Genomic DNA, 25,627 nt, shown 5'->3' with positions numbered 1-25,627 from the left:
TCCACTTACCCAGACCAAAAGCCCCCAATCCATGTTGACTTTATCCTTTCCCCCTCATGATCTCCTGCCCAGAGGCTCTCAGTTCCGCTTCCGGAGCCCCCAACATCCAGCTCTCTTCTTCCGGTCCTGCTGCCCCTGCAGCTGCCTTTCCCACTCTATGGCTGCTCCTGGAGCGGCCTCATTGCACCTTCCTCCTCATGGGTCTCTCTGCCTTGGCCCTCCCCCTTCTGCAATCCTTGCAATCATGTATTTGCTAAAACCCATCTGCGATAAGATCACTCACTCAGGCAGGCAGCTTCAGGGCTCTTTATTCTCTGCTAAATCAAGGCCAAAGTCTTTAGCATTTAAGGGACTCTACAGTGTTAAAATTTTTTAGACCTTGTGTTAGTCTTCTCAGGTTATTATCGCTAAGGACCATCGTCTGGGTGGCTTAGACAGCAGAAATCTGCTGCTCACAGTTCTAGGGGCAGGAAGTCCAAGATCACGGCATCATCATGGTCAGGTTCTGGTGAGGGCTCTCTTGTCATCTTGCAGACAGCTGCCTTCTCTCTGTGTCCTCACATGGCAGACAGAGAGAAAAACCTCTCTCTTCCTTTTCATATAAGGCCACCAATCCTATAAGATTAGGGCTCCACCCTTATGACCTTGTTTAACCTTCATTATCTCCTAAAAGTTCTATCTTCTGACAAAATCACATGGGGGTGGGGGGTGGGGGTTAGAGCTTTGTATTAGGGTTCTCTAGAGGGACAGAATTAATAGGATAGATGCATATATAAAGGGGAGTTTATTGAGGAGTATTAACTCGCATGATCACAAGGTGAGATCCCACAATAGGCCATCTGCAAGCTGAGGAGCAAGCCTGAGTCCCAAAGCTAAAGAACTTGGAGTCCAATGTTCGAGGGCAGGAAGCATCCAGCATGGGACAAAGACGTAGGCTCAGAGGCTAAGCCAGTCTAGTCGTTTTACATTCTTCTGGTGCTTTTATTCTGGCTGCACTGCCAGCTAATTAGATGGCACCCACCTAGGTTGAGGGTGGGTCTGCCTTTCCCAGTCCACCGACTCAAATGTTAATGTCCTTTGGCAGCAACCTCACACACACAACCAGGGACAATACTTTGCAACCTTCAATTTAATCAAGTTGACATTCAATATTAACCATCACAGGCTTCAACATAAATTTGGAGGAAGGACAGAATGCAGTCTCACTCAGATCTCAAAAGTTTCTTGAACATGTACTGTGTGCTGAGCACTGTTCCAGGGATAGAAGAAACTGAACAGTGGGTAGGCAGAAAACAAATATTATCTAAATGCCTAGATAGCTATATGTAAGTCTATATCTATAAGATATAGAAATGTAGATGTGTACAAACATGTCCATGTACACATGCTCATGATGACTGCAGGTAGTAGTAAGTGCTACAGGGAAAGCAAAGAAGGATAAGGGTGATTGGGGGCAGAGAATGACAAGGAGGTGACGCTGCTTTAAAGAATGATCACAGCTGATGTGGTGGCTCACACCTGTAATCCCAGCACTTTGGGAGGCTGAGGTGGGCAGATCACTTGAGGTCAGGAGTTAGAGAAACTTAATCTCTACTAAAAAAAAATAATAGAATAATTAGCCAGGCATGGTGGTGCATGCCTATAATCCCAGCTATTCTGGAAGCTGAGGCAGAAGAATCACTTGAACCCAGGAGGTGGAGGTTGCAGTGAGCCGAGATTGCACCACTGCACTCCAGCCTGGGTGCCAGAGTAAGACTCCATCTCTCAAAACAAAAAAAAAAAAAAATCATCAGGAAAGATCTCTAACATGACAGCATTTGAGCACTCAGTGGTCGGGGTCAGCCACTGGAATCCAACCCTTTAGGAGTCTACAAACCTTTCCTCTAAAGGACAAAATAAATATTTTTGGCTTTGTGGGCCACATGGCCTTGGACCTCGTCACAACCACTTGCCAGCTCTGACAGTGTTGTGTCAAAGCTGCCACATGCTATGTGGATGCAAATGAGCCCCAATGAAACTTTATTTATGGACACAAAATTTGAACATCATAAAACTTTCATGTGTCGTAAAATATTCTCCTTCTGATTTTTTTATTCAATAATCCAAAAATGGAAAAAATCCTTCTTAGCTCAGGGACTATACAAAAACAGGCAGTGAGCCACGCAGTCTGCAGGTCTCTGCTTTAGAAGAAGCAGCTGTAAGATGCTTTTCCCAGTTGTGGAATGAGAGTCAGTCAGTGGCTGCTGAGTCCTAGAATACTAGTCCCCAGAATACAGTAGGTGCTCAATATGCACTTGTTGAAGGAAGGAAAGAAGGGAGAAAAGGAGAGAGAGGGAAGGAGTCAGAGCTTCAGCAGTCCTTGGAAGTGGCATTCTCAGCTCCAGAGCCCAGCCTGACATGACCTCACCTCCCTGCCTCCTTTTGAGCCTGGCCGCAGGGCTATTTCCTTTCATTTCTTCTACAAATAACCAACTTCATGGTTATTTGTATTTCTTTCCTTTCATTTCTCTGCCAGATTCCTAGGCAAAGAGGTGTTTACAAGGCTATGAAAATGCCCATGAGCTCATGGCATCCTTTGCAAACTTAGGGGAGGTGGCCCAGAGGCCCATGGAGAGTAAACCAATGTCTCCTCCCACCTAAAAGCTTCCATTGTCCCCACCAGAGACATAAAACCAGAAAAGGATATATGTAGCCCCAGCCCAAAGCCCACTTGTGCCCTGTGCCCAACATAATAACTCACAAGTGCTGCTGATCTGCATTTTGGCTGGGAAAACCTTGCGTCCCACTCAGAAAAGTCATCTGCACGCTGCATGCAGGGACCTGACTGCTACGTTCATCTCCCAGCTTCTCTCCTCCTGAGTCATCTAATATTGCGGCTGGCTAATTAAAACATCAAAACCCCAAGTACAACAGCCCTGCCAGCAGCCTCCTAATGCCTGGTTTCAAGTGTGCAATCCCATGAAACCCAGGGTGGAGGGTGGTACGGCTTGCACTCGGACAGCCAATTACTCGGCCCTTAGTGACCATCCCTCACAGATCTGGGGCCTCCACAGATGGCCTCTTTTATTAGTCCTGTTCTCTCGCTCCACCCACTCCCTGGCGACGAAGACTCGGCTGCTGCCCACAGGCCACACCCCGCTCCTCCTCCTCATGCCTAGCCCCCCACCCTCTGAGTCCTGTGCCCAGATCCTATGTCATCACCACATCTGTCATCCCCACCCTGGGATTCCAGATGCGCCTCAGCCTCTACGGCGTTCACATGGGTGGTTGAGAGGGTTTCTGAACTGGCTGAGTAAAACCCGGTGTGTAGGGAGAATGGCTGGGGTGTCTTCATGTAGGCGAGGTGGGATTTTTTTTTCTCAATGATACAGGTTGTTGGCACGATCAGGGGTATGTGTTTAATACAAAGCCCTACCCAGCTGTGACTTCCATCGCCTCCAAGACTCCTCTTGGAAGAGACAGGAGGGGAGACAGGATCCTAAGGAAGTATTTATTGTTGACCATGAAGTGGGTTATTTGTATGTAACTTCCTAGGGAAACATGGGCACAATAACTTAGACAGGCTAGAAAGTATAAATGAGGAACAAAGGGAAGAATTCATCCAAACCTTTATCATGTTCCCAGTGTGGTAGTATAGTAATAATACTTGCAGAAGTACCAATACTATAAGTAGTACTAATACTTCTAATACTATAAGTTGGGCTAGTAGTCACATAGTAATAACATTTATAATAGTAAGTAATGGCTAACATTTAGGAGGTGATGATGATCATCCAAGTAAGAGATGACTTGGTCAGGATGCTGGCCAGTGGAGGGGCAGAGGATGGAGTCTAGAGCTAGTTAGAAAGCTAAAGTGAGTGGGAGTCAGTGATGGGTTGGGTGTAGAAGATAGAGAAGAGGCTGGTGACTAAGAGAGCTCCCACCTGTGGCTTGTCCAGCACAGATGGTTGGTAGCACCCAGCACTGAGATGGAACCATGGGGAGGACCAGATCTGGCTGGGGCGGGGAGATGTGGAAGATTATGAATCCTAGCACCTTCCACATGCTCTCTGTGCTGCTACAGTCTGCACTCTTCTGGAGAGATCTGTTTTTTGTTTTTTGGTGTTTTTTTTTTTGAAATGGAATCTTGCTGCGGCTCAGTGGCGCGATCTTGGTTCACTGCAACCTCTGTCTCCTGGGTTCAAGGGATTCTTCTGCCTCAACCCCCCGAGTAGCTGGGACTACACATGCACACCACCATGCCCACCTAATGTTTTGTATTTTTAGTAGAGATGGGGTTTCACAGTGTCAGCCAGGATGGTCCCGATCTCCTGACCTCATGATCTGCCCACCTCAGCCTCCCAAAGTGCTGGGATTACAGGCGTGAGCCACCACTGGAATGATCTTTAACAGTGGCATGCTCTTCACCTACCTCCTGTTCCCCGGGCTCCAACATGGCAGCATGAATGCTTTAACACAGAACTCTTTTTCCACTGGCTGCCAAGGTGGCCACGATAGGTCTCTTACCTCAGGACCTTTGCATGATCTGTTCTCTCTGCCTGTAAGCCCTTGCTTCCTCTTCTTTGCCTGGCTAGCACGTGCTCATCTTCTGGTCTTGACTTAGAGGTTAGATGTCTCTTTTATGTGCCCCCACTCCCCTGTGCTGTCAAAGTCCCATGTAATGGCATTCATTGTGCTAAATCGATTGCAATGGCTCATTCAGTCATCATCACCCCCCACAGGACTGTGACTTCAGGGAGCAGAGATCACATCCATCTAGTTTGTCACTCTAGTCCTGGTCTCTGCTGCCTTGCCTGGCACACAGGAACTACTCAATAAACATGTGTTGAATGAATGAATGATTCTTAATGGTCAGGAGGCAGAATAGTCAAGCTGTTTAGGGCATGCTTTGGGAGCCAGACTGCCTAGGTTGGACTCCTTTCTCCAGCTTACTAGCTCTACAATCTCGGACAACTTTGTTAACCTTTCTGTGCCTCAGTTTCCTAATCTGTAAAATGGGAATAATAAGATTGTTGCTGGGCACATCGTAAGTGCTCATTTAATGTTAGTTTTCAATATTAGTCCTTCGCAATTCTCTGTGACTTCTATCTTGGACTTAGCCCATTTGATCATAATTCACAGCTACCCTCACCAGCCTGAGCTCCTCCAAGCCAAGAGAAAGGCTCCCTGCTCCTTTCTGATTTTATCTCTTTACCCTCGCCCTCATGCATACACCCCAGCCACGCTCAAACTCCTTGCCGGTCCTTTGAACTTAACAAGCTCATTCCCACATCAGTACCTTTGCACTTGCCCTTCTCCTCTTAACTTAGTTACAATCACCTCCCCATTTTCTCTTTTTATCATCACCTGGAATTATACCAATCCTATGTTAGTTTACTTGCTGTTTATATCCACTTCTACCACATAAAACTCCAGAGGGCAAGGTCCTTGTCTGTCTTCCTCACTGCTGAATCCCCAGTGCCTGTTTATTGAGCATGTATTATAATAGGTGCTCAGTATATACTGAGCACCCCCACAGGATTGTGACTTCAGGGGAGCAGAGATCACATCCATCTAATTGGTCACTATAGGCTTGGTCTCTGCTGCCTTGCCTGGCACATAGGAACTACTCAATAAACATGTGTTGAATGAATGAATGATTCCTAATGGCCAGGAGGCAGAATAGTCAAGCTGTTAAGGGCATGGTTTGAACTTAACATAAATAATGATACATACTGAGCACCTATCATAATACATGCTCAATAAATAGGCACTTAAAATCCCACAATAAATAGGGAATTCAGCAGTGAAGTTGAATGTACAAATGCCCTGCCTCAAGGTTACTGTGCACTGATGTACTCTGCATGAGTGTCACTTAACATTGGCTCATCTTCTCCCTGCCCTTGCTCAGCTTTCACATCAGAGTGTGCCTGCTGACTCTCCCTTAGAGTTACTAAGTGATCAATGCTTGCCTGATGCATGTGCGTGCCTGTGCCTAGGCGGGTAAACAATAACCCAGGAGCATCCAAGAGAGATGTGATCCTAGGCCAGATGTGGCAGCTCACACCTACAATCCCAGCATTTTGGAAGGTTGAGGCAGGAGGATCACTAAGTCTAGGGGTTCAAGACCAGCCTGGGCAACATAGTGAGACCCCTGTCTCTACAAAAAATATAAAAAATTAGCTGGGCATGGTGGCACACACCTGTAGTCCCAGCTATTTGGGAGGGTGACATGGGAGCCTAGGAGGTCCAGGCTTCTATTAGCTATCATTGCACTGCACGCCAGCCTGTGTGACAGAGCAAGACCCTGTCTCCAAAAAAAAAAGACAGACATAATCCTTATCAATGAGGTCTAAAATGAATGGGCCAACCCTGGTCAGCCTGAGACTTAACCCCTGTACTTACTGGTCAAATTGTTTGCAGGGTGAAGACAAATGGGGGACTAAGGTGTTCAAGACAGAGGGGACAGTAAGTGCAAAGATCCTGAGGCAGGAACAAGCCTGGCAGTTTTAAAAGGCAGAAACCTGGCTGGACATGGTGCCTCACGCCTGTAATCTCAGCACTTTTGGAGGCCAAGGTGGACAGATCATGAGGTCAGGAGTTCGAGACCAGCCTGGCTAACATGGTGAAACCCCATCTGTACTAAAAATACAAAAATTAGCCAGATGTAGTAGCGAACGTCTGTAATCCCAGCTACTCAGGAAGCTGAGACAGGAGAATTCCTTGAGCCCAGGAGGCAGAGGTTGCAGTGAGCCAAGATTGTGCCACTGCACTCCAGCCTGAGTGGACAGAGCAAGACTCCGTCTCGAAAAAAATAAAAAATAAAATAATAAAAAGCAGAAACCCCAAATGTGAGGACAATATTCTTTGCTTCAAAAATTTTCCATTTATTTTATTATTATTTGTCTGAGATGGAGTCTCACTCTGCTGCCCAGGCTGGGGTGCAGTGGCACAATCTTGTCTCACTGCAGCCTCTGCCTCCCAGGTTCAAGAGATTCTTCTGCCTCAGCCTCTCAAGTAGCTGAGATTACAGGCGTGCGCTACCACACCTGGCTAAATTTTGTGTTTTTTAATAGAGCCGAGGTTTCACCATGTTGGCCAGGCTGATCTCGAACTTCTGATCTCAAGTGATCCTCCCGCCTCAGCCTCCCAAAGTGCTGGGATTACAGGTGTGAGCCACTGTGCCTGGCCCAAAATCTTTCCATTTAAATCTTTCTGTTTTCTCAGTACTTACCAGAAATGGTGAGTTTGGGCTGTCACAGAAAGCCTTAGAAATCCAAGTAAATCAGCCGAGCTTTAGGTTTGACTCCTTGGTGCTGGGGGCTATTATTTAAAGAGGCTGATGGTGTCCTTTCAGTCATGTATTCATTCAACAAACGTTCACCAAGTCCTTCCTCACTGTGTCAGACCCTATGCTGGAAACCAGGGACCACCTTTGAGTTCCTCACCCCTCTCCCTAGAGCAGAAACCAAGAGGCTCTTCCATGGTGTTTCTTTCCATGTAGGAGAAATCAGGTTCCTGGGAACCTTGTACATGTCAACCAGGGAGGGCTGGATCTTACTCTAGATCCAGACAGTTGGTGACTCAAGACAGATCCCAGAAAGAACAGTGGCTCTCCCAGCCCCCAGGGAGACAATGTTAGTCCACTCAAGACCCTGACTCATCTTCACCTTCATTCTCTCCTCCAGCCTCCTGCCTCGGGAAAACAGTCCCCCACAAAGAATGGCAGCCCCTCCAAGTGTCCACGCTTCCTCAAGGTCAAGAACTGGGAGACTGACGTGGTTCTCACTGACACCCTCCACCTTAAGAGCACACTGGTAAGTATCCCAGCAGGGTGTAGACAGCGGGGTGGCATCACTATCCACATTTAGAGTCGGATAAGTCTTTGTTGTGGGGGCTGTCCTCTGTGGTAGGATGTTGAGCATTACCCCAACCCATATTCCCTAAATATTAGTGTACCCCCTTCCAGGTTGTGACAACTAAAATGTCTCGGACAGAGCAGGAGCACCATCGTCTTGGGCAAACACTGCCATTTTAAGTTCCTGCTCCCTTTCTAATCACATGCATTTCAAGGAAATCACTTCTCTTCTAACAACAAGCAGCCAGAGAAAGCAGACAGTAAAACGCAGATCAGACAGCTGGGGCACAGAGGAAGGTGGGGGGAAAGTCTATTGGGTAACCACCAAATTTCACACTCATACAATGGACCCCAGTAAAACAGTGGGCCTTAATAAGCACATTCCTTTTCCTTTGGGTGCACTAAAATAGGGAAGCTAAAAGCAGACTTGGGGGGTATGCCTGCAGCTGCAGGAAAATGTATGGGAACAGACACAAAAATACTCCCTCCCAGATAAGCAAGACAAAGAGACACAGCAGCATTCCAAGCCTGTGATAAGCTCTACCACCCTAAATCCTTAAATAATCTTAGTCTGTAAAAAAGAGTGCTCCTCATTAGGACAGATAACTAATGCATGTGGGGCTTAAAATCTAGATGATGGGTTGATAGGTATATGTATCCCAGAAATTAAAGAAAAAAAAAAGTGCTCCTAACCTAATTCAGCCAGAAGCCCCTCTCAGGTTTATTCTTTAAAATAAACCTGTCTCTGACTGTTAAGCTACTTTTCATGTTTCCTTCTTCCTTCTTCAACTCTTAGAGTCTCCAAGACATTGCCTAACATCCCCTGGGTAAGAAATTCACCCCTTTTTGAGAACCACTGGTGGATTCTCACTGTCTTATGTAAATGCTTTTTATTTGTGTACCCAGGATGCAAAAGAATCTAAGGAGAGTTGCCGCTTCTGAATACAGTCTCTGTCTCTCATAGTCTGACCACTGTTGGAGTATTGAACAAACCCTTCCTTGGTTTCACAGTGTGTCCTCAACACTAATATTTTTAGCAGTCAACAAACCACCATACTGCTTTAAATTTTTGTTGAACATGGGCCTCTTGGAGGAATGGTAACTCTGAGTGTAATAAATTGCCCTGAAATTTAGTGGCTGAAGACAACTATTAAAACTGTTTCAAAAGTCTACAGATTGGCTGGGAGGTTTAGTGATCTGGCCTAGACTCTGATGATTTTAGTGGGGCTTTCTCATGCATCTGTAGTTATCTGAGGGGTCAACTAAGAGCTGAGTGGCCTAGGATGGTCCTGGCTGAGATAACTCAGCCCTGTTCCATGTGGTCTCTGCTCTTCCAGCAAGCTAGCTTGTGCTTATTCACGCATAGTTGCGGGTTCTAAGAGAATGAGCAGAAACATGCAAGAACTCTTGAGGCCTAGACTCAGAGTTGTCACAGGGTCATTTCTGCCACATCCTATGGGTCAAAGCAAGCCGAGAGTCAAGGGGTTAAGGGGTAGGCTCCACTTCTACATGGAGAATTGCTTTAAAGCCACGTTGTAAAGGGTATGAATACAGTGAGGGGAAAAATTAGGGCCACATTTTGTAATCCATCTATCATAGATGCATTCAAATGAGTTACTGTAGCCACTCTATTAGTTCTTTCTTGATCATCATGGAATCTAAAAATATTTCAGAATTTAGTGCCAGTAATTCTGATTCCTAGTCAAAAGCTCTGTTTCCCAAGATGAGTAGAGCAAATTCTTTAGGAACCTGAAAATGCTGCTTATTGTTCCTTACCATGGCTATGACCATATCCAGCAAGGATTTAAAGCTGGTACTTGAGAAATTGCCTCTGGGGATTAAAAGCCAGATAAACTCAACCATGAATATCAGATCCAAGCCCACAGCCTGACACCTGCCAGTCTTGGGTAAAACCAAGCAATAGCCCAAATCTCTTTTTCTTCCAGGAAACAGGATGCACTGAGTATATCTGCATGGGCTCCATCATGCTTCCTTCTCAGCATACACGGAGACCTGAAGATGTCCGCACAAAAGAACAGCTCTTCCCTCTTGCCAAAGAGTTTATTGATCAGTACTATTCATCAATTAAAAGGCAAGTGTGTGTCAACTCTGGGGAGTCTGGGATAAGTTGTCGAGCGCTGGAGACAAAGATGTCAGCTCCAACTTTGCAGACAGGTAAACCAAGGCCAAAGCACAAGGCCTCTGCCAGACCCAGAGTCTGGAATCTGGCTACCCACAGGTCACATCTGTTCCCCAGAAGTGCTTTTGTTTCTCCTGCAAAGGGTTGCTTATAATTTGAAAGATTTCAAGCAATCCCATGCCTAGATACATACCCTAGAGAAACTCTCACACCTGTTCATAAGAAGTCATGGGTAAGAATGTTCACTGGAACATTGTTTATAGTAGGAAAAAATTAAAATTAAAGAACAACAAGAGACCAGGCATAGTGGCTCATGCCTGTAATTCCCAACACTTTGGGAGACCGTGGCAGACAGATCGCTTGAGGCCAAGAGTTCAAGACCAGCCTGGCCCACATAGTGAAACCTTGCCTCTACTAAACATACAAAAATTAGTGGGGCATGGTGGTGCACTCCTATAATCCTAGCTACTTGGGAGGCTGAGGCATGAGAATCACTTGAACCCGGGAGGTAGAGGTTGCAGCCACCCGAGATCATGCCACTGCCCTCCAGCCTGAACGAATAGAGCAAGACTCCATGTCAAAAAAAGAAAAACCAACAAGAAACCACATAAATGCCATTAACAGGAGAATGGGTAAGTTGTGGTATATTTCAGTGATGGAATACTATACAACCATAAAAATCAAAGATACTAGCGCTCTGCATGTTAATAAAATTGAAGTTCATAGCTAACTTTGAGCAAAAGAAAGGATAAATTGTAGAAGGATACATCCATTATAGCACCATTTATATGAATATTTTATTTATTTATTTATTTGAAACAGAGTCTTGCTCTGTCACCCAGGCTGGAGTACAGTGGCATGATCTTGGTTCACTGCAACCTCTTCCTCCCAGACACAAGCGATTCTGTCCCTCAGCCTCCCGAGTAGCTGGGATTACAGGCATGTGTCACCACACCCAGCTAATTTTTGTATTTTTTGTAGAGACAGAATTTTGCCATGTTGGCCAGGCTGGTCTCGAACTCCTAGCCTCAAGTGATCTACCCACCTCAGCCTCCCAAAGTGCTGGGATTACGTGAGCCACCACACCCAGCTTATATGAATGTTTTAAACATGCAGAATGACATTGTACATGGTTGAAGGATAAATACACATGTGGCAAAGGTATAAACAAATGTATGAGAATGATAAACACCAGTTTCAAGATAGCAGTCACTTCTGGGGAGAGAATGGGCTATGATGGGGAAGTCTTCCCCAAGAAACTATTATATTATTTTTTAGGCTTGGGACATGGGGGGTTATTATATTATCCTGCATAACATTTTGAAAACCAAACAATTTTCGTAGTAATTGTTTTAACTTTCTAAAACTGAATTCATTGCCAACACTTAAAAATTGGAAGAGTTCCCTTTAAAAGTCAGATTTCCAGTTTCTCTGGAAAGATCTGGCAGTCCTGGACCCCCATTCCTGTCAGGTGACAACTGGTAGGAGTAGAGGTGTGGCTGCCCCCTTTGGACAAGGCCTGGCCCACCTGTTTGCCATCGTCCCCACCCAGCTGGTGTAGTTATATGTACAATGTTCGGCCTTTGTGGGCATTGGAGTTTGCTGTGTCTGCTTTATCTTACATCCAGACATCAAACTGTTACATCCAGAAATCAACTTGGAACTTTTTGTAGCTTCTAGCCTCTTGGAATAGCTCTCCCGTTCCACCAACTTCTAATTCAGAAGATGGGGTGATATTCTCATGTCCTTTCCTCTCCACTCAGGTTTGGCTCCAAAGCCCACATGGAAAGGCTGGAAGAGGTGAACAAAGAGATTGAAACCACCAGCACCTACCAGCTCAAAGACACAGAGCTCATCTACGGGGCCAAGCACGCCTGGCGGAATGCCTCACGCTGTGTGGGCAGGATCCAGTGGTCCAAACTGCAGGTAGGTGGTGAAGTCAGATACCTTGAAGAGTCCTTAAATGAGGGAAGAAGGGACGGGCAGTGGATGGTGCTTTAAAAAGGATAAGCTTCTACCAAGGGTACCTGGTGGCCAGGGTGACCTATCAGATGGCGGTCATGGGGTCCCACATTCTAAGATCACAACCAGCTCTAGATGATAATCATGTGTCATTTAGCCAACACAGTGCTTTTGTAAAAATGAGCTTGCATATCTCTTGGGAGGGAGGGCTTATCCTTTTCAGTTGACCGCAGACCCCACCACTCCCTTTTGTCTTGCATCTACTCGGCTTATTTATGTTCTCTGCCTACTCCCTGAAGGCATTTGTTTGTCCCTTGGTTATGATTTTATTTTAGGAAATAGTTGGAAGTTGGAAGTAGATTTGTTATCAAGATGGGGGGGTGTTCTGTGTTTTAATCCCTAATCCCTAGTAACATAAGACTAAATGTAACCAGCTCATTTAACCTCCCCCCCCTTCATTTCCATTCCTTTCCCACATTCACTTACATGCCATGCCTACTTTTAGGGGAATTTTTTTTTCTGGTCAGATTGGCCTTGGTTATTAGGATAGAAAAGAGAAAATATAAAACGCAGCCTAGGACTCCATAATGGGGTGCCCACTTTGCCAGTGGAACAGCAGCTGGGGTGGGATCTGGGTTCTCCTAAAGTGTGGAGATTGCTCTTGGGGGGGTTGGGGAGGGAAGGAGAAGGCAGTCATTTCCACCCTGCACCTTTCCCAGGTATTCGATGCCCGCGACTGCACCACGGCCCATGGGATGTTCAACTACATCTGCAACCATGTCAAGTATGCTACCAACAAAGGGAACCTCAGGTGAGCTGACCAGCTGGGCACTGGGAGCGGGGGATCAAAAGTCCCCGCAGCGTTAAACCCTGGAGGCAGAGGTTGCAGTGAGCTAAGATCACACCATTGCACTCTAGCCTGGGCAACAAGAGTGAAATTCTGTCTCAAAAAATATGGAAAGGAAAGGAAAATAACTTTTTCATGTTGTAGTTCAGTGTTATTTCACGGCAGGCTTTGACTCTGGAGTCAACTCACCTGCCAGGGAAGTGTTCCTCATCTCAGGGAGACAGGTCAAGCCGGGAGAGGTGTCCTGGCATCTTTTTTTTTTTTTTTTTCAGGATTTGGTGTGTTTTATAAGAGCAAAGTTTTAACAAAAGGTGGCTTTTATTTACATAATTTAATATGCGTGGGGACTGTCCAACCCACGTAGACTCAAGTAAAGATAACCAATAAGACTGCTAATGTATTTTCTTATTTTCAGTTTACATACAAATTTTTTGTGTTTGCCTCACATTCATAAAAATCCCAATATTGCAAATGACAAATAAACCCTCCCATCCCTTAATGAAATATACAAACAGCTTGAAAAACATACCATTTAAATCGGTTTCAACTTGAAGTGTCATCCAATGAGACTGAAAACTGAACATTTCAAGTCTTGAACCAAATAGTAAAATACTCGAAGGCCTTCAGATCCTTTGACTGATTTACATCAATAAGAGAACCTATTTTTGGTGTGGTAAAACATATGTGTTCATCTCCAATGACAATTCAAGCTCCTGCCGGCCAACCCTGTCTGGGGGAGGCCACAAAGCATCAGCTTTTGTAGTTTCACTGTCATCAATAATTCTCTTCAGTTCTTCCATTGCACTCCCGTGGACATAAGCCTCTTTTTTGATCATGACATCATTTTTGCAATCGCTGTTGTTGGCATATCTAAGCTTTCCGTCTGGCTGAAATTCAAACTCCAAAAACTTATGCCCAAGCTTGCCCTTGTGCCCTATGTAGTAGTGCAGGGAGAAATCACTAGCCATAGCCAGTTTTGTCCCCAGGATGGCAGAAATCCCAGCCTACGTGATGCCCAGTCTTTTTTTTTTTCCTCTCTTTTTTTTGAGACAGAGTCTTGCTTTGTCGCCCTGGCTAGAGCACAGTGGCATGATCTCAGCTCACTGCAGTCTCTGTCTCCCGGGTTCAGGAGAATCTCCTGCCTCAGTCTACCCAGCAGCTGGGACTACAGGTGCCTGCCACCGCACCTGGCTAATTTTTGTATTTTTAGTAGGGACAGGCTTTCATGATGTTGAACATGCTGGTCTCAAACTCCTGACCTCAAGTGATCCGCCCGCCTCGGCCTCCCAGAATTCTGGGATTACAGGCGTGAGCCATCACGCCCAGCCCCGGCGTCTTTATTCCATACTCCATCCCAAGTTTCTTCTCTTCTGGGGCAAGTGGACTCCTGTGTAGTTTGCAAAACTACAGCAGCAAACATCACATTCAACCCACAGTTCAGTATCCTTCGTGGAGAGGACAGGAAGGAACAGTTGAGATTCCTGGACTAGGAAAGTCCTGTTGCTGGTGGTGACCTACTTTTACTGTGTCTTGCTCTGTCGCCTGGAGCTGCCTCCAATTCTCCTTTGGTTTAAAAGGCAATTTCTCTTGCCGATGCTGTGGGGACTGCCCTTTCAGGTTCTAACCAGCCAAGCCACACCTTGGATTCCTCTTGAACCAATACAAAGAACAAAGCCCCAGGGAGCAGGCCGGCTGAGGCAGGCAGGTATCCATGTGGCTGGTGGCAGCCACGCTGGCAAGTCTCAGCTGGGAGAGGGACAGCTGGAATGGAACAGCTGGGGCCCCACAGACAGCCAGCTACACTTGTTGGCTCTGCTCACTCACTGCTGCTGTGGCATCTGTTCCCAGCCGCTGAGCACCACTCCCATCTTGGGGCCACACAGGATCACTGCAGGGATATTCCCATAAGCCCCCCGGGCTTCACTGAGTTCATCCAAAAGTGGCTTCTCTGCATGAAAGATGAATTTTCTTGGATGTGTCTTTTCTGTAAGAAGGAAATGGTGTTTGCTAGTTTTCCGAGTTCCCTAGTAAGAAAAGGGGTCTAAACCTGGGCTTGCGTGAGGAATTGATATGTAGGTCTTTTTTCCAAGACAAGTCGTTTCCAAGAGACCTCATCCCTTAAAGAATATCAAAGAACCCTCCTGTGTGTCTGGACCTGGTCAAGGTTAGGCCTTCAAGGAGTTTATGGGCTCTTCTGGTGGATTTCTATCTCTCTCTCTCTCTCTCTCTCTTTCTCTCTCTCTATTTATTTATTTATTTATTTTTGAGACAGAGTCTTGCTCTGCCGCCCAGGCTGGAATACAGTGGCTCAATCTTGGCTCACTGCAACCTCTGCCTCCCAGGTTCAAACAATTTTCCTGCCTCAGCCTCCCGAGTAGCTGGGATTATAGGTATGCACTACCACACCCAGCTAATTTTTGTATTTTTAGTAGAGACAGGGCTTCACCATGTTGGCCAGGCTGGTCTCAAACTCCTGACCTCAGGTGATCTACCTGCCTTGGCCTCCAAAGTTCTGGGATAACAGGTGTGAGCCACCACGCCGGGTCTCTTCTGGTGGTTTTCAAATGGGGCTCTGAGCAGGCTTTAGGGGGGTCACCTCAGGCCCAGCAGTGCACCTCCACTTTATTCACTGCTGTATTAGAGGGTCTTTGTGAGATCTTCTATTAAAGAAAATATTCAGCTCAGTGGATTATTTTTCTTTTTAATTTTTAACCCTCATGTCTGAAAACAATGAGAACCATATAAGAATGTATACCATGCAGAGGGGTGCTGTGGCTCACTCCCAGAATCCCAGCACTTTGGGAGGCCAAGGTGAACAGATCACTTGAGCTCAAGAGCCAGAGACAAACCTGGGCAACATAGTGAAACCCCATCTCTACAGAAAATACAAAAAATTAGTCAGCTGGGCCCAGTGGCTCACTCCTGTAATCCCAGCACTTTGGGAGGCTGAGGCAGGCGGATCATGAGGTCACATGTTCAAGACCAGCCTGGCCAACATGGTGAAGCCCCGTCTCTATTTAAAATACAAAAAAAAAAAAAAATTAGCCTGGCATGGTGGCACACGCCTGTAATCCCAGCTACTCAGGAGGCTGAGGCAGGAGAATCGCTTGAACCTGGGAGACGGAGGTTGCAGTGAGGTGAGATTATGCCACTGCACTCCAGCCTGGGCAACAGAGCAAGACTCCATCTCAAAAAAAAAAAATTAGTGGCATGTGCCGGAGTGTGCCTGTCTGTAGTCCCAGCTACTTGGGAGGCTGAGTTGGGAGTATTGCTTGAATCCAGGAGGTGGAGGTTGCAGTGAGAGCCGAGCTTGCACCACTGCACTCCAGCCTGGGTGACAGAGTGAGACTGTCTCAAAAAAAAAAAAAAAAAAAAAACAGGAAAAGAGGAAGGACAGCAAGAGAGAAGAGAGGGAGAGGTACAGGTTCACACTGTGCTTGGGGAAGCAGGAGAGTAGAGGCATAGATGTGTGTTCTAGTTCCTCCGTTGGTCTCAGTTTCTACACGTAGCGTAGGCATCACACCCAGCTCGCTGTGTGTGATTCTGGTGTTTCTAAACATACGTTTTAAATATACACATTACACAAACGCCCTTTATCTGATGTTCAACCAGAGAAACAGCGATGTGTTTTAGTGCTGGAGGGAAAACTGTTTGACTCACTCTGCGTTCATCTCCAAGATGGTGCCTCTCTGTTAAGAGATCTTGAAGAGCATCTTTGACTCTCTGTGATTTTGGCCTTCAGCCTGGATTCTAGACTCACCCTCAGCTGTGATGCATCACCCCCGCAGAATTACATTCTACATTGTCTTGTGTAAGAGAGTAAGACCTAAAAACGATGCTCAGAAACAAGGCCCTGTGAAGCTAGATGAGACAGGGGTTGCTGTGTGGAGGGGGCGGATTTGAGTCAGGTCTTGAACTTGGACATAAAATGGAAGAGAGGAATTCCAGCCAAGGGGATCAGCAGGGACACGGTTCTGGACAGAAATGTATATGCAAGAAGATCTGTAGGCAATGAGTTGGACCTGAGATGTGATCTTTGTGTTGACATAAGAAGCCAGGACCCGTGTTTCCATAGCCTGGGATGGGGGGCCAGCCAATCCAGCTGGCAAGAGCTTCTGCCGTGAGATAACACTGAACTACGTTGTGAAAAAGTTATTTTCCTTTTCTTTTTTTTTTTTTTTTTTTTTTTTTGGGGAAAGAGAGTCTTTCTCTTGTTGCCCAGGCTGGAGTGCAATGGCACGATCTCGGGTCACCGAAACCTCTCCCTCCCGGGTTCAAGTGATTTTCCTGCCTCAGCCCCCTGAGTAGCTGGGATTATAGGCACCCGCCACACCCAGCTAATTTTGTATTTTTAGTAGAGATGGGTTTCTCCATGTTGGTCAGGCTGGTCTTGAACTCCTGGCATCAGGTGATCCACCTGCCTTGGCCTCCCAGAGTGCTGGGATTACAGAAGTGAGCAACCACGCCCGGCCCTTTCCTTTTATTTTTTTTCCAATCCTGATGATGATGCCGAGCAGAAAGGCTCAGCTGGGTGCCAAGACATTGCTAACACCTAACACTTGCTGATCTCCCTCTTAACAGAGAGATCAGGGCTCCAGATACGACCTTCAGCAGACAACATCTTTCCACAATTAATAAAAGAATATAGCCTTCACTCTTTCCATTTACGCAGGCGAGGCCAATGGCTGATGACTTGCAGTTTTCTTTTAAATAAACGTGAATACAAATGCAAGCTGATTGCTTTTTAATCTTAAGTCTATAAACTCTGGTTTGGTAAGGAGGGTGGGCAAAGTGGATGAGAATTAATGATGGCTGGGAGAAGACTAGAATTGGGACTCTGTAGCACATTCTTTCTTTTTTTTTGAGATGGAGCCTCACTCTGTCGCCAGGCTGGAGTGCAGTGTCACAATTTGGCTCATTGCAACCTCCGCCTCCCAGGTTCAGGCGATTCCCCTGCCTCAGCCTCCTGAGTAGCTGGGACTACAGGCATGTACCGCCATGCCCAGCTAATTTTTGTATTTTTAGTAGAGATGGGGTTTCACCATGTTGGCCAGGATGGTCTCGATCTCTTGACCTTGTGATCCACCTACCTCGGCCTCCCAAAGTGCTGGGATTACAGGTGTGAGCCACTTCACCCAGCCATAGTACATTCTTACAGGGAAGCAAGGTCTGATGTTTCCCTGGAAATTACTGGCTGCAGAATAACTCTTTGGAAGACTGGCTCAGGTCAATATTATTTAAAAGTCTCCAGCTAGAGAGGGAGTCCTTCCTTCAACAAGGTGGCATGGGGCTTGTCACTCTCCACAGACCACAGTTCCAATGGAGGAACAGAGCATGGCCTCTCCCTTCCAACCACTGCTTCATTGGTCCTGGGGACCTTGGCATGGAGGTGATCCACCCTGGGCTTCAAGCAGCTGTTGGCCTGGGTGGCACCATGTTTAGTATGTTCCCACAGCACAAATCCCACCCTGATGCCAGGTGTTCCCCTCTCTCCACCACAGGTCGGCCATCACCATATTCCCCCAGAGGACAGATGGCAAGCATGACTTCCGAGTCTGGAACTCCCAGCTCATCCGCTACGCTGGCTACAAGCAGCCCGATGGCTCCACCCTGGGGGACCCAGCCAACGTGCAGTTCACAGAGGTGCGAGCATTTCTGCCCCCTACCCTGCCCCATCTTGGGCTCTTATGTCCCCAGACTTTTACCCACAGACTTTTTTGGGTTTAATACTATCACCACGGGGAGAGTTGCCAATGGGGTAGTTTACTCTCCTCCAAACCTACTTCTCCATCAGGCTGTTCCCCATTCCAGTTCTTTTACAGCTGGTCATTTGGTCATTTTCATGCCATTAACTCACTCAGCCCTCCTGAGGGGAACTGTTGTCCCATGTCACAGATGGGTAGACTGAGTCTCACCAAGGTCAAGTGAGTCATTCAAGACTGCTAACTGATTAGAGAAGAAAAGCTAGAACTACAGTCTAAATCTCTTGCCTCTCATCAGGAAGGTAAGAGCCAAGAAATGGAAGACATATCTGGTATCCACTTTTTCTGAGTTAGGAGATATGTCAGTTTCATATCATTCATTCATTCATTTGTTGACACAACAACGTGAGCCACCCAACCCTTTGAGTATGCTTGACTTTGCCTGTCACCAGCATCACCACAGTTACTGGTAGCCCAAGTCAATTCATAAAAGCCACCAGGAAAGTGACTACCACCATCTCCCTGCCCTGAGTTCCTTCCAGGTGGTAGTGCGGGCAGGTAGCACAGGTAAAGCATGGTAGCTTATATGGACCACACCCACATGACAGCACAGGCACATCTCGTGTTTAGAATGATCTCAGGCACACAGGCCTGCTGCCACCTTTTTTAAAATCACCTAACTTGTGCCCCGCTGCATTTCACGGTTGTCCTTTGCTCAAGTCATCCCGGGTGGTACCTCCTCGAAGACGCAGTTGGCAAGGCTAAGGGCTGCTCCACTCCCTCCTGGCTGCTGGCTTCATTTGCATGTGGCTTTTCTTATGAAAATGTTATTCTTATGAGGAGGGGGCTGTAACCAGGGCAACCAGGAGCTGCACCTGTGCCGTTTTAGAGGCAGCCAGACTCAGACTCCCTGCTCCACTTGGCTGCGCTCTAACTGTGTACTTGGCTGACCTTGTCCTCGTGGTCACAAGAACATAAACGCCCCAGCCTCTTCCTTTGGCTCTATCTCTAGAAACCTTGCTGAGCGGGACGTGTTCTCCTGTGCCATGATTTAGTGCTTCCTCTTTTTACAAAGCACAAAGAATCGTTCCAAACCTAACCATGTAATTTTACCTTTTGAAACCCTCTAACCTACCCTGTCTAATATGGACACATGTGGCTGTTGATCACTTGAAATGTGACTGGTCCCAGTTGAGATGTGCCTTAAAAGAAAATGTACACTGGATCTCGAAGACTGGGTCCAAAAAAGAGAGGAAAAGAACTCATTGATCATTTTTAGTGTTGAAACAGTAATAATGTGGATACATTAGGGTAATATATTTATTAACAAATTAATTGATTCACTGGATTAATAAGCATATTTTTAATTTTAATATTAAATATATGGTTTCAATATACTCACTATTAATAAATTAAAGTTGATATTAATGTATTATTTGACATATTATTGGATTAATAAGTGTGTTATATATTTAATTTTAATGTCAAATATATAATTTGAATGTATTGATAGTAATATTTTAAGATACTATTAATAAATTAATATTAATATCAAGGACATTGTTGAACTTTATTTAAGATGATATATTATTAAAACCATTTTCTCCCATGATTTGAAGAAGACTAGCAAAAAAAGAGATAAAATCAAAATGATTTTCACCTGTTGTTTTTTTCTAATGTGGCTTCTAGAAAATTTTGATTATATTTTTATTGGACGTCGCTCTAACAAATGCATTATATACGATGACTCCAATACATCTGCCTTCATCAGATTCAGCAGGTTTTCTTTGTCTCTTACAATACCTATTGTTAATGCAAACACGGAGCTGGCAGCCTGCAGATGCACTTGTTATCAGATTCAGCCCTTGCCCTCTGGGAATTCCAGTTGCCCTCTGGGAATTATCTTGCCCACTGGGAATTCCTTGCCCTCTGGGAATTTCCAGGGAAAACCCAGAAAACAAAGCTCAGTGCTAGATGAAGGGTTTGCCCTCTGTCCTGTGGGCCCATGAGAAGTCATGCTAGTTACTAGGTTAGTGCAAAAGTAATTGTGGTTTTTGCTATTGAAAGTAATGGCAAAAACCGTAATTATTTTTGCACCAAGCTAATGCATGGTGATATCAGGGAGAACTTTATAAACGAGGTGACGTGGCCAAGAGCCTCCAGAGAAAATGTCTCCTGGGGGCTTGCATTTGGACCTCTATCCACCCCACTCCCACTTCCCACATAAGGGTCGTGTTTGTAGGGTCTGGGGTACAGTGGCATTATCTGGCTGGGTCTGCTTGCAGATTTGCATACAGCAGGGCTGGAAACCCCCGAGAGGCCGCTTCGATGTCCTTCCGCTCCTGCTTCAGGCCAACGGCAATGACCCCGAGCTCTTCCAGATTCCTCCAGAGCTGGTGTTGGAAGTTCCCATCAGGCACCCCAAGTAAGAGGGATGGGCAAGGGGTGAGAGAGGGTGAGTGGGTTTGCCCAGTGCCCCTCTGTGCCCAGCCCCATCCCTCTGCGTTTCTGTCTAGCCCAGACAGAAGCTGAAAGGGGAAAGGGGGGGCTTGGGCAGAATGGGCTCCCTCAAGATGAAAAAAGTCCTCTTTGACCAGCCTGGGGACCACTACCTTTTCTGAATCATCTCACTCCTGAGCCATCAACAAGAACATGCCCTTTTTCCAGCCGTAAGTGTTGAAAGAGCAGAAGCACCATACTGTCTGTTGTGAGCACACTTTTTCTGTATTTTTTCTTTTTTTTTTTTTTTTTTTTTTTTTGAGACAGGGTCTGCTGCTTTTACCCAGACTGGAATGCAATGGCACAAACATGACTCATTGCAGCCTCGACTTGCTGGGCTCAAGTGATCCTCCCACCTCAGCCTCTTAAAGTCACTGTGTTTACAGCCACACACCACCATGCTTGGCTAATTTTTGTAATTTTTGTAGCGATGGTGTTTTGCCATATTATCCAGGCTGGTCTTGAACTCCTGGGCTCAACTAATCCTCCCACTTCAGCCTCCCAAAGTGCTGGCTTTACAGGCATGAGCCACTTCACCTGGCCCACATTTTCAATTGAGAGAACTGTTTAAAACTTTATAGGATCTGATGATTGAGTCCTATAGAGTTTTAAACAGTTTTCTCAATTGGAATGCAAATCAAAACTACAATGAAATAGCATCTCACCTCGGTTACAATGGCTTATCCAAAAGACAGGCAATAACAAATTCTGAAGAAGATATGGAGAAAAAGGAACCCGTGCACACTGTTGTTGGGAATGTGACTTAGTATACCCACTATGGAGAACAGTTTGGAGTTCCTCAAAAAAACTAAAAAGGAAGCTACCCTATGATCCAGCAATCCCACTGCTGGGTATATACCGAAGAGAAAGGAAACCAGTATATCTAAGAGATATCTGCACTCCTGTGTTTGTTGTAACACTGTTCACAATAGCTGCAACACTAAGGAAGCAACTTAAGTGTCCATAAACAGATGTCTAGATAAAGAAAATGTGGTACAGATACACAATGAAGTACTATTCAGCCATAAAAAAGGATGAGATCCAGTCATTTGCAACAACATGAATGGAACTGGAGATCATTACGTTAAGTGAAATAAGGCAGGCAGAGGAAGACAAACATCACATGTTCTTACTTATTTGTGGGATCTAAAAATCAAAACAATAGAACTCATGGATATAAAAGGTAGAAGGATGGTTACCAGTGGCTGGGAAGGGGGAGTAGAGGGGGTGAGGGGAACATGGGGACTGTTAAGATGCACAAAAAATAGAGAATGGGCATGGTGGTTCACACCTGTAATTCCAGCACTTTGGGAGGCCAAGGCAGGAGGATCACCTGAGGTCAGGAGTGTGAGGTCAACATGTCAAAAATTCCATCTCTACTGAAAATACAAAAATTCCTTGGGCATGGTGGCATGTGCCTATAATCTCAGCTACTTGGGAGGTTGAGGCAGGAGAATTGCTTGAACCTGGGAAGCGGATGTTGCAGTGGGTCCAGATTGTGCCACTGCCCTCCAGCCTGGGCTACAGACTCTGTCTCAAAAAAAAAAAAAAAAAAAAAAAAATTAGAAAGAATAAATACAACCTATTATTTGAAAGCACAACAAAGTGACTATAGTCAATAATAACGTAATTGTGCATTAAAAAATAAAGAGTGTAATTGGATTATTTGTAACTCGAAGGATAACTGCTTGAGGGGATGGAGACCCCATTCTCCACGATGTGCTTATTTTCCAAGATGTACTTATTTCACATTGCATGCCTGTATCAAAACATCTCATCTACCCCATAAACATGCCTACTATGTATTCATAAAAATTAAGAATAATGGCTAAAAAACCCTACAGGACCTGCTGAGGATCAAGTTCAAAAAGGGATTTGGAGTCATGAAGTTGCTGCGAGATCTCAGGCCAGCAACACAAACAGCATTTGCCCTTTGAGGGTGAAGGACATCTACTGTGAGTCAGTAGACTCAAACCTAGGATTGAATAAAATCAAGGGGGGTTGCTAACACACTCAATAATAATCAAGATAAATATAAGAATGCAATATTTTTAAAATCAAAATTAATGTTTTATTTGTCTAATTGATGTATAATAATTGTATATATTCTTGAGATATATAACGATGTCTTAATACATGTAATGTATAGTGATCAGGTCAGTGTAATTAACACACTCATTGTCTTAAACACTTATCTTTTCTATTGGAAACATTCAATGTCCTTTCTTCTAGCTGTTTGAAAATGTATATTATTGTTAACTATAGTTGTCCTACAGTGGTGTAGAACACTAGAACTAATTCCTGTCTAGCTGTAATTTTGTATCCTTTAACAAATTGCTTCCCATTCCCCCTTCTCCCCACCCTACCCAGCCTCCAGCATCCTCTGTTCTGCTTTTTACTTCTATGAGATCAACATTTTTTTAGCTTCCACCTATGAGTGAGACTATTCAGTGTTTAACTGAAATATTAAACTCTGAATATTCAATGTTTCTGGTTCATTACACTTAACACAATGTCCTCCAGTTCTATCCAAGTTGCTGTGAGTACGATGGTTTCATTCTTTTTTATAGCTGAGTGGTATTCCAGTGTAGATATAGAGATAATTAATTTGGAGATCATGACTGCAAATTTCTTTTGAACTTGATCTACACCAGACCTGGTAGAGTTGTTTTTTTTTTAAATTATTGCTTTTAATTTTTGTGGGTACATAGTAGGTGTATATATTTATGGGGTACATGAGATGTTTTGATATAAGCATGCAATGTGAAATAAGCACATCGTGGAGAATGGGTATCCATCCTCTCAAACATTTATCCTTTGAGTTACAGACAATCATATTACACTCTTTAAGTTATTTTAAAACATACAAATACATTATAGACTATAGTCAATATGTATAGTATTTATATATATAGATGTGTGTGTGTGTATATAAATATAAATCACACATTTTCTTTATCCATTCATCTGTTGTTAGACACCTAGGTTGGTTCCATATCTTGGCTACTGTGAATAGTGCTGCAATAAACATGGGGGTGTAGATATCACTTTTACATACTGACTTCCTTTCCTTTTTTTTTTTTTTTTTTTTTTTTTTTTTTTTTTTTGAGACAGTCTCACTGTGTTGCCCAGGCTGGAGTGCAGTAGCACCATCTTGACTCACTGCAACCTCTGCCTCCTGGGTTCAAGCCATTCTCCTGTGTCAGCCTCCCAAGTAGCTGGGACTACAGACGCACACCACCGTGCCCAGCTGGTTTTTTTGTATTTTTAGTAGAGACAGGGTTTCACCATGTTGGTCAGGCTGGTCTCAAATCCCTGACTGCAAATGACCTGCCTGCCTCGGCCTCCCAAAGTGCTGGGATTACAGGCATGAGCCACTGCGCCCGGCTTGATTTCCTTTCCTTTGGATAAGTGCCCACTGGTGGGATCGCTGGATCTCGTGATAGTTCTATTTGTAGTTTTTTGAGGAACTACTGTACAGTTCTGCATACTCCTGTACTGGCCTGTATTCCCTCCAACAGTGGGAATAAGAGTTCCCTTTTCTCTGCAACCTCGCCAGCATTTGTTATTTTTTGTCTTTTTATAATTGGCATCCTAGCTGGGACATGACGTTATCTCATTGTGGGTTTCATTTGCATATCCTTGATGATGAGTGATGTGGAGCATTTTTTCCTGTATTTGTTGGTTATCTGCCTTCTTTGGAGAAATGTCTGTTCAGAGCAAGTGCCCATTTTTAAATCCAGTTGTTTGGGTTTTTTGCTTCTGAAATGTTTGAGTTCCTTGTATATCCTAGATATTAATCCCTTGGTGGATGAATAGTTTTCAAGTATTTTCTCCCATTCTTTAGGTTGTCTTTTCACTCTGTTGCTCATTTCTTTGCTGTGCAGAAATTTTTTCATTTAACATAATCCTGTGTGTTTATTTTTGCTTGTGTTGCCTGTGTTTTTGAGGTCTTAATCATAAAATCTTTTCCCAGACCAATATCCTGAAGCATTTCCCTGATGTTTTCTTCTAGGAGTTTTATAGTTTCTGGTCTCAAAGTTAATATTTCTAAAAAAAAACAACACATGATGAACAGTATATCAACATTTTCAATAAAGATAGAATCCTGCTCAGGACAGAGATTAGAGTGAGATGAACAAGTTCTCATACAAGTGTAGGGTGGAATTCTACATTATTGTTCATATATGTACACAAATTTGGATTTTTTTAATGTTGCATTACTTTCAAATATTGCATAAATAAATAATAGCATGGATCTTAATTCTTGGGTTTTTATTAGGTTAATGCAAAAGTAATTGTGGTTTTTGCCGTTACTTTTAATGGCAAAAGTAAACTTAAGAGGGGGAAACGATTAGGTGGATGCAAAAGTAATTGCAAAAACCACAACTACTTTTGCACCAACCTAATAGCTTCCCCCAATTAAATTTTACACCCAAGGATAGTGCCACACCTGCCTCACCCTAGTCCCGGCCTTGGAGAGGAAGCAGGTGTCCTGAGGCTCCTGACACTGCCTGACATCTGGGAACTCACCCAGTTCTTTGTGGCCTACATTTATTCATTCATGTATTGGCCCATCCAACACAATTCACTGTTCCCCATGCAGGCCAGACATTGTGCTAGCTTTGGGGGCTGACTCA

General features: G+C 44.8%; 1 protein-coding gene and 1 pseudogene across 3 annotated transcripts in view; one reads left to right on the top strand and one right to left on the bottom strand.

Annotated features, from left to right (window-relative positions):
* The window catches only part of NOS1 (nitric oxide synthase 1), a 228,813-nt gene that overhangs the window by 145,852 nt on the left and 57,334 nt on the right, over window positions 1-25,627 (top strand). For all 3 annotated transcript variants that reach the window (XM_032240963.1, XM_032240971.1, XM_032240980.1), the window contains exons 4-9: window positions 7,668-7,796; window positions 9,784-9,929; window positions 11,741-11,903; window positions 12,659-12,750; window positions 18,288-18,429; window positions 20,774-20,913. In XM_032240963.1, coding sequence (XP_032096854.1) covers window positions 7,668-7,796; window positions 9,784-9,929; window positions 11,741-11,903; window positions 12,659-12,750; window positions 18,288-18,429; window positions 20,774-20,913 — 812 coding nt within the window. The remainder of the gene's footprint in view (window positions 1-7,667; window positions 7,797-9,783; window positions 9,930-11,740; window positions 11,904-12,658; window positions 12,751-18,287; window positions 18,430-20,773; window positions 20,914-25,627) is intronic.
* On the bottom strand, window positions 13,319-13,799 carry LOC116525228 (annotated as a pseudogene).

This window comes from Sapajus apella, unplaced genomic scaffold (assembly GCF_009761245.1).
Source record: "Sapajus apella isolate SASKATOON/1434 unplaced genomic scaffold, GSC_monkey_1.0 scaffold2, whole genome shotgun sequence".
NCBI lineage: Eukaryota > Metazoa > Chordata > Mammalia > Primates > Cebidae > Sapajus > Sapajus apella.
The sequence above is the reverse complement of the archived record's forward strand: the minus strand, read 5'-3'. Positions and strand labels throughout refer to the sequence as shown.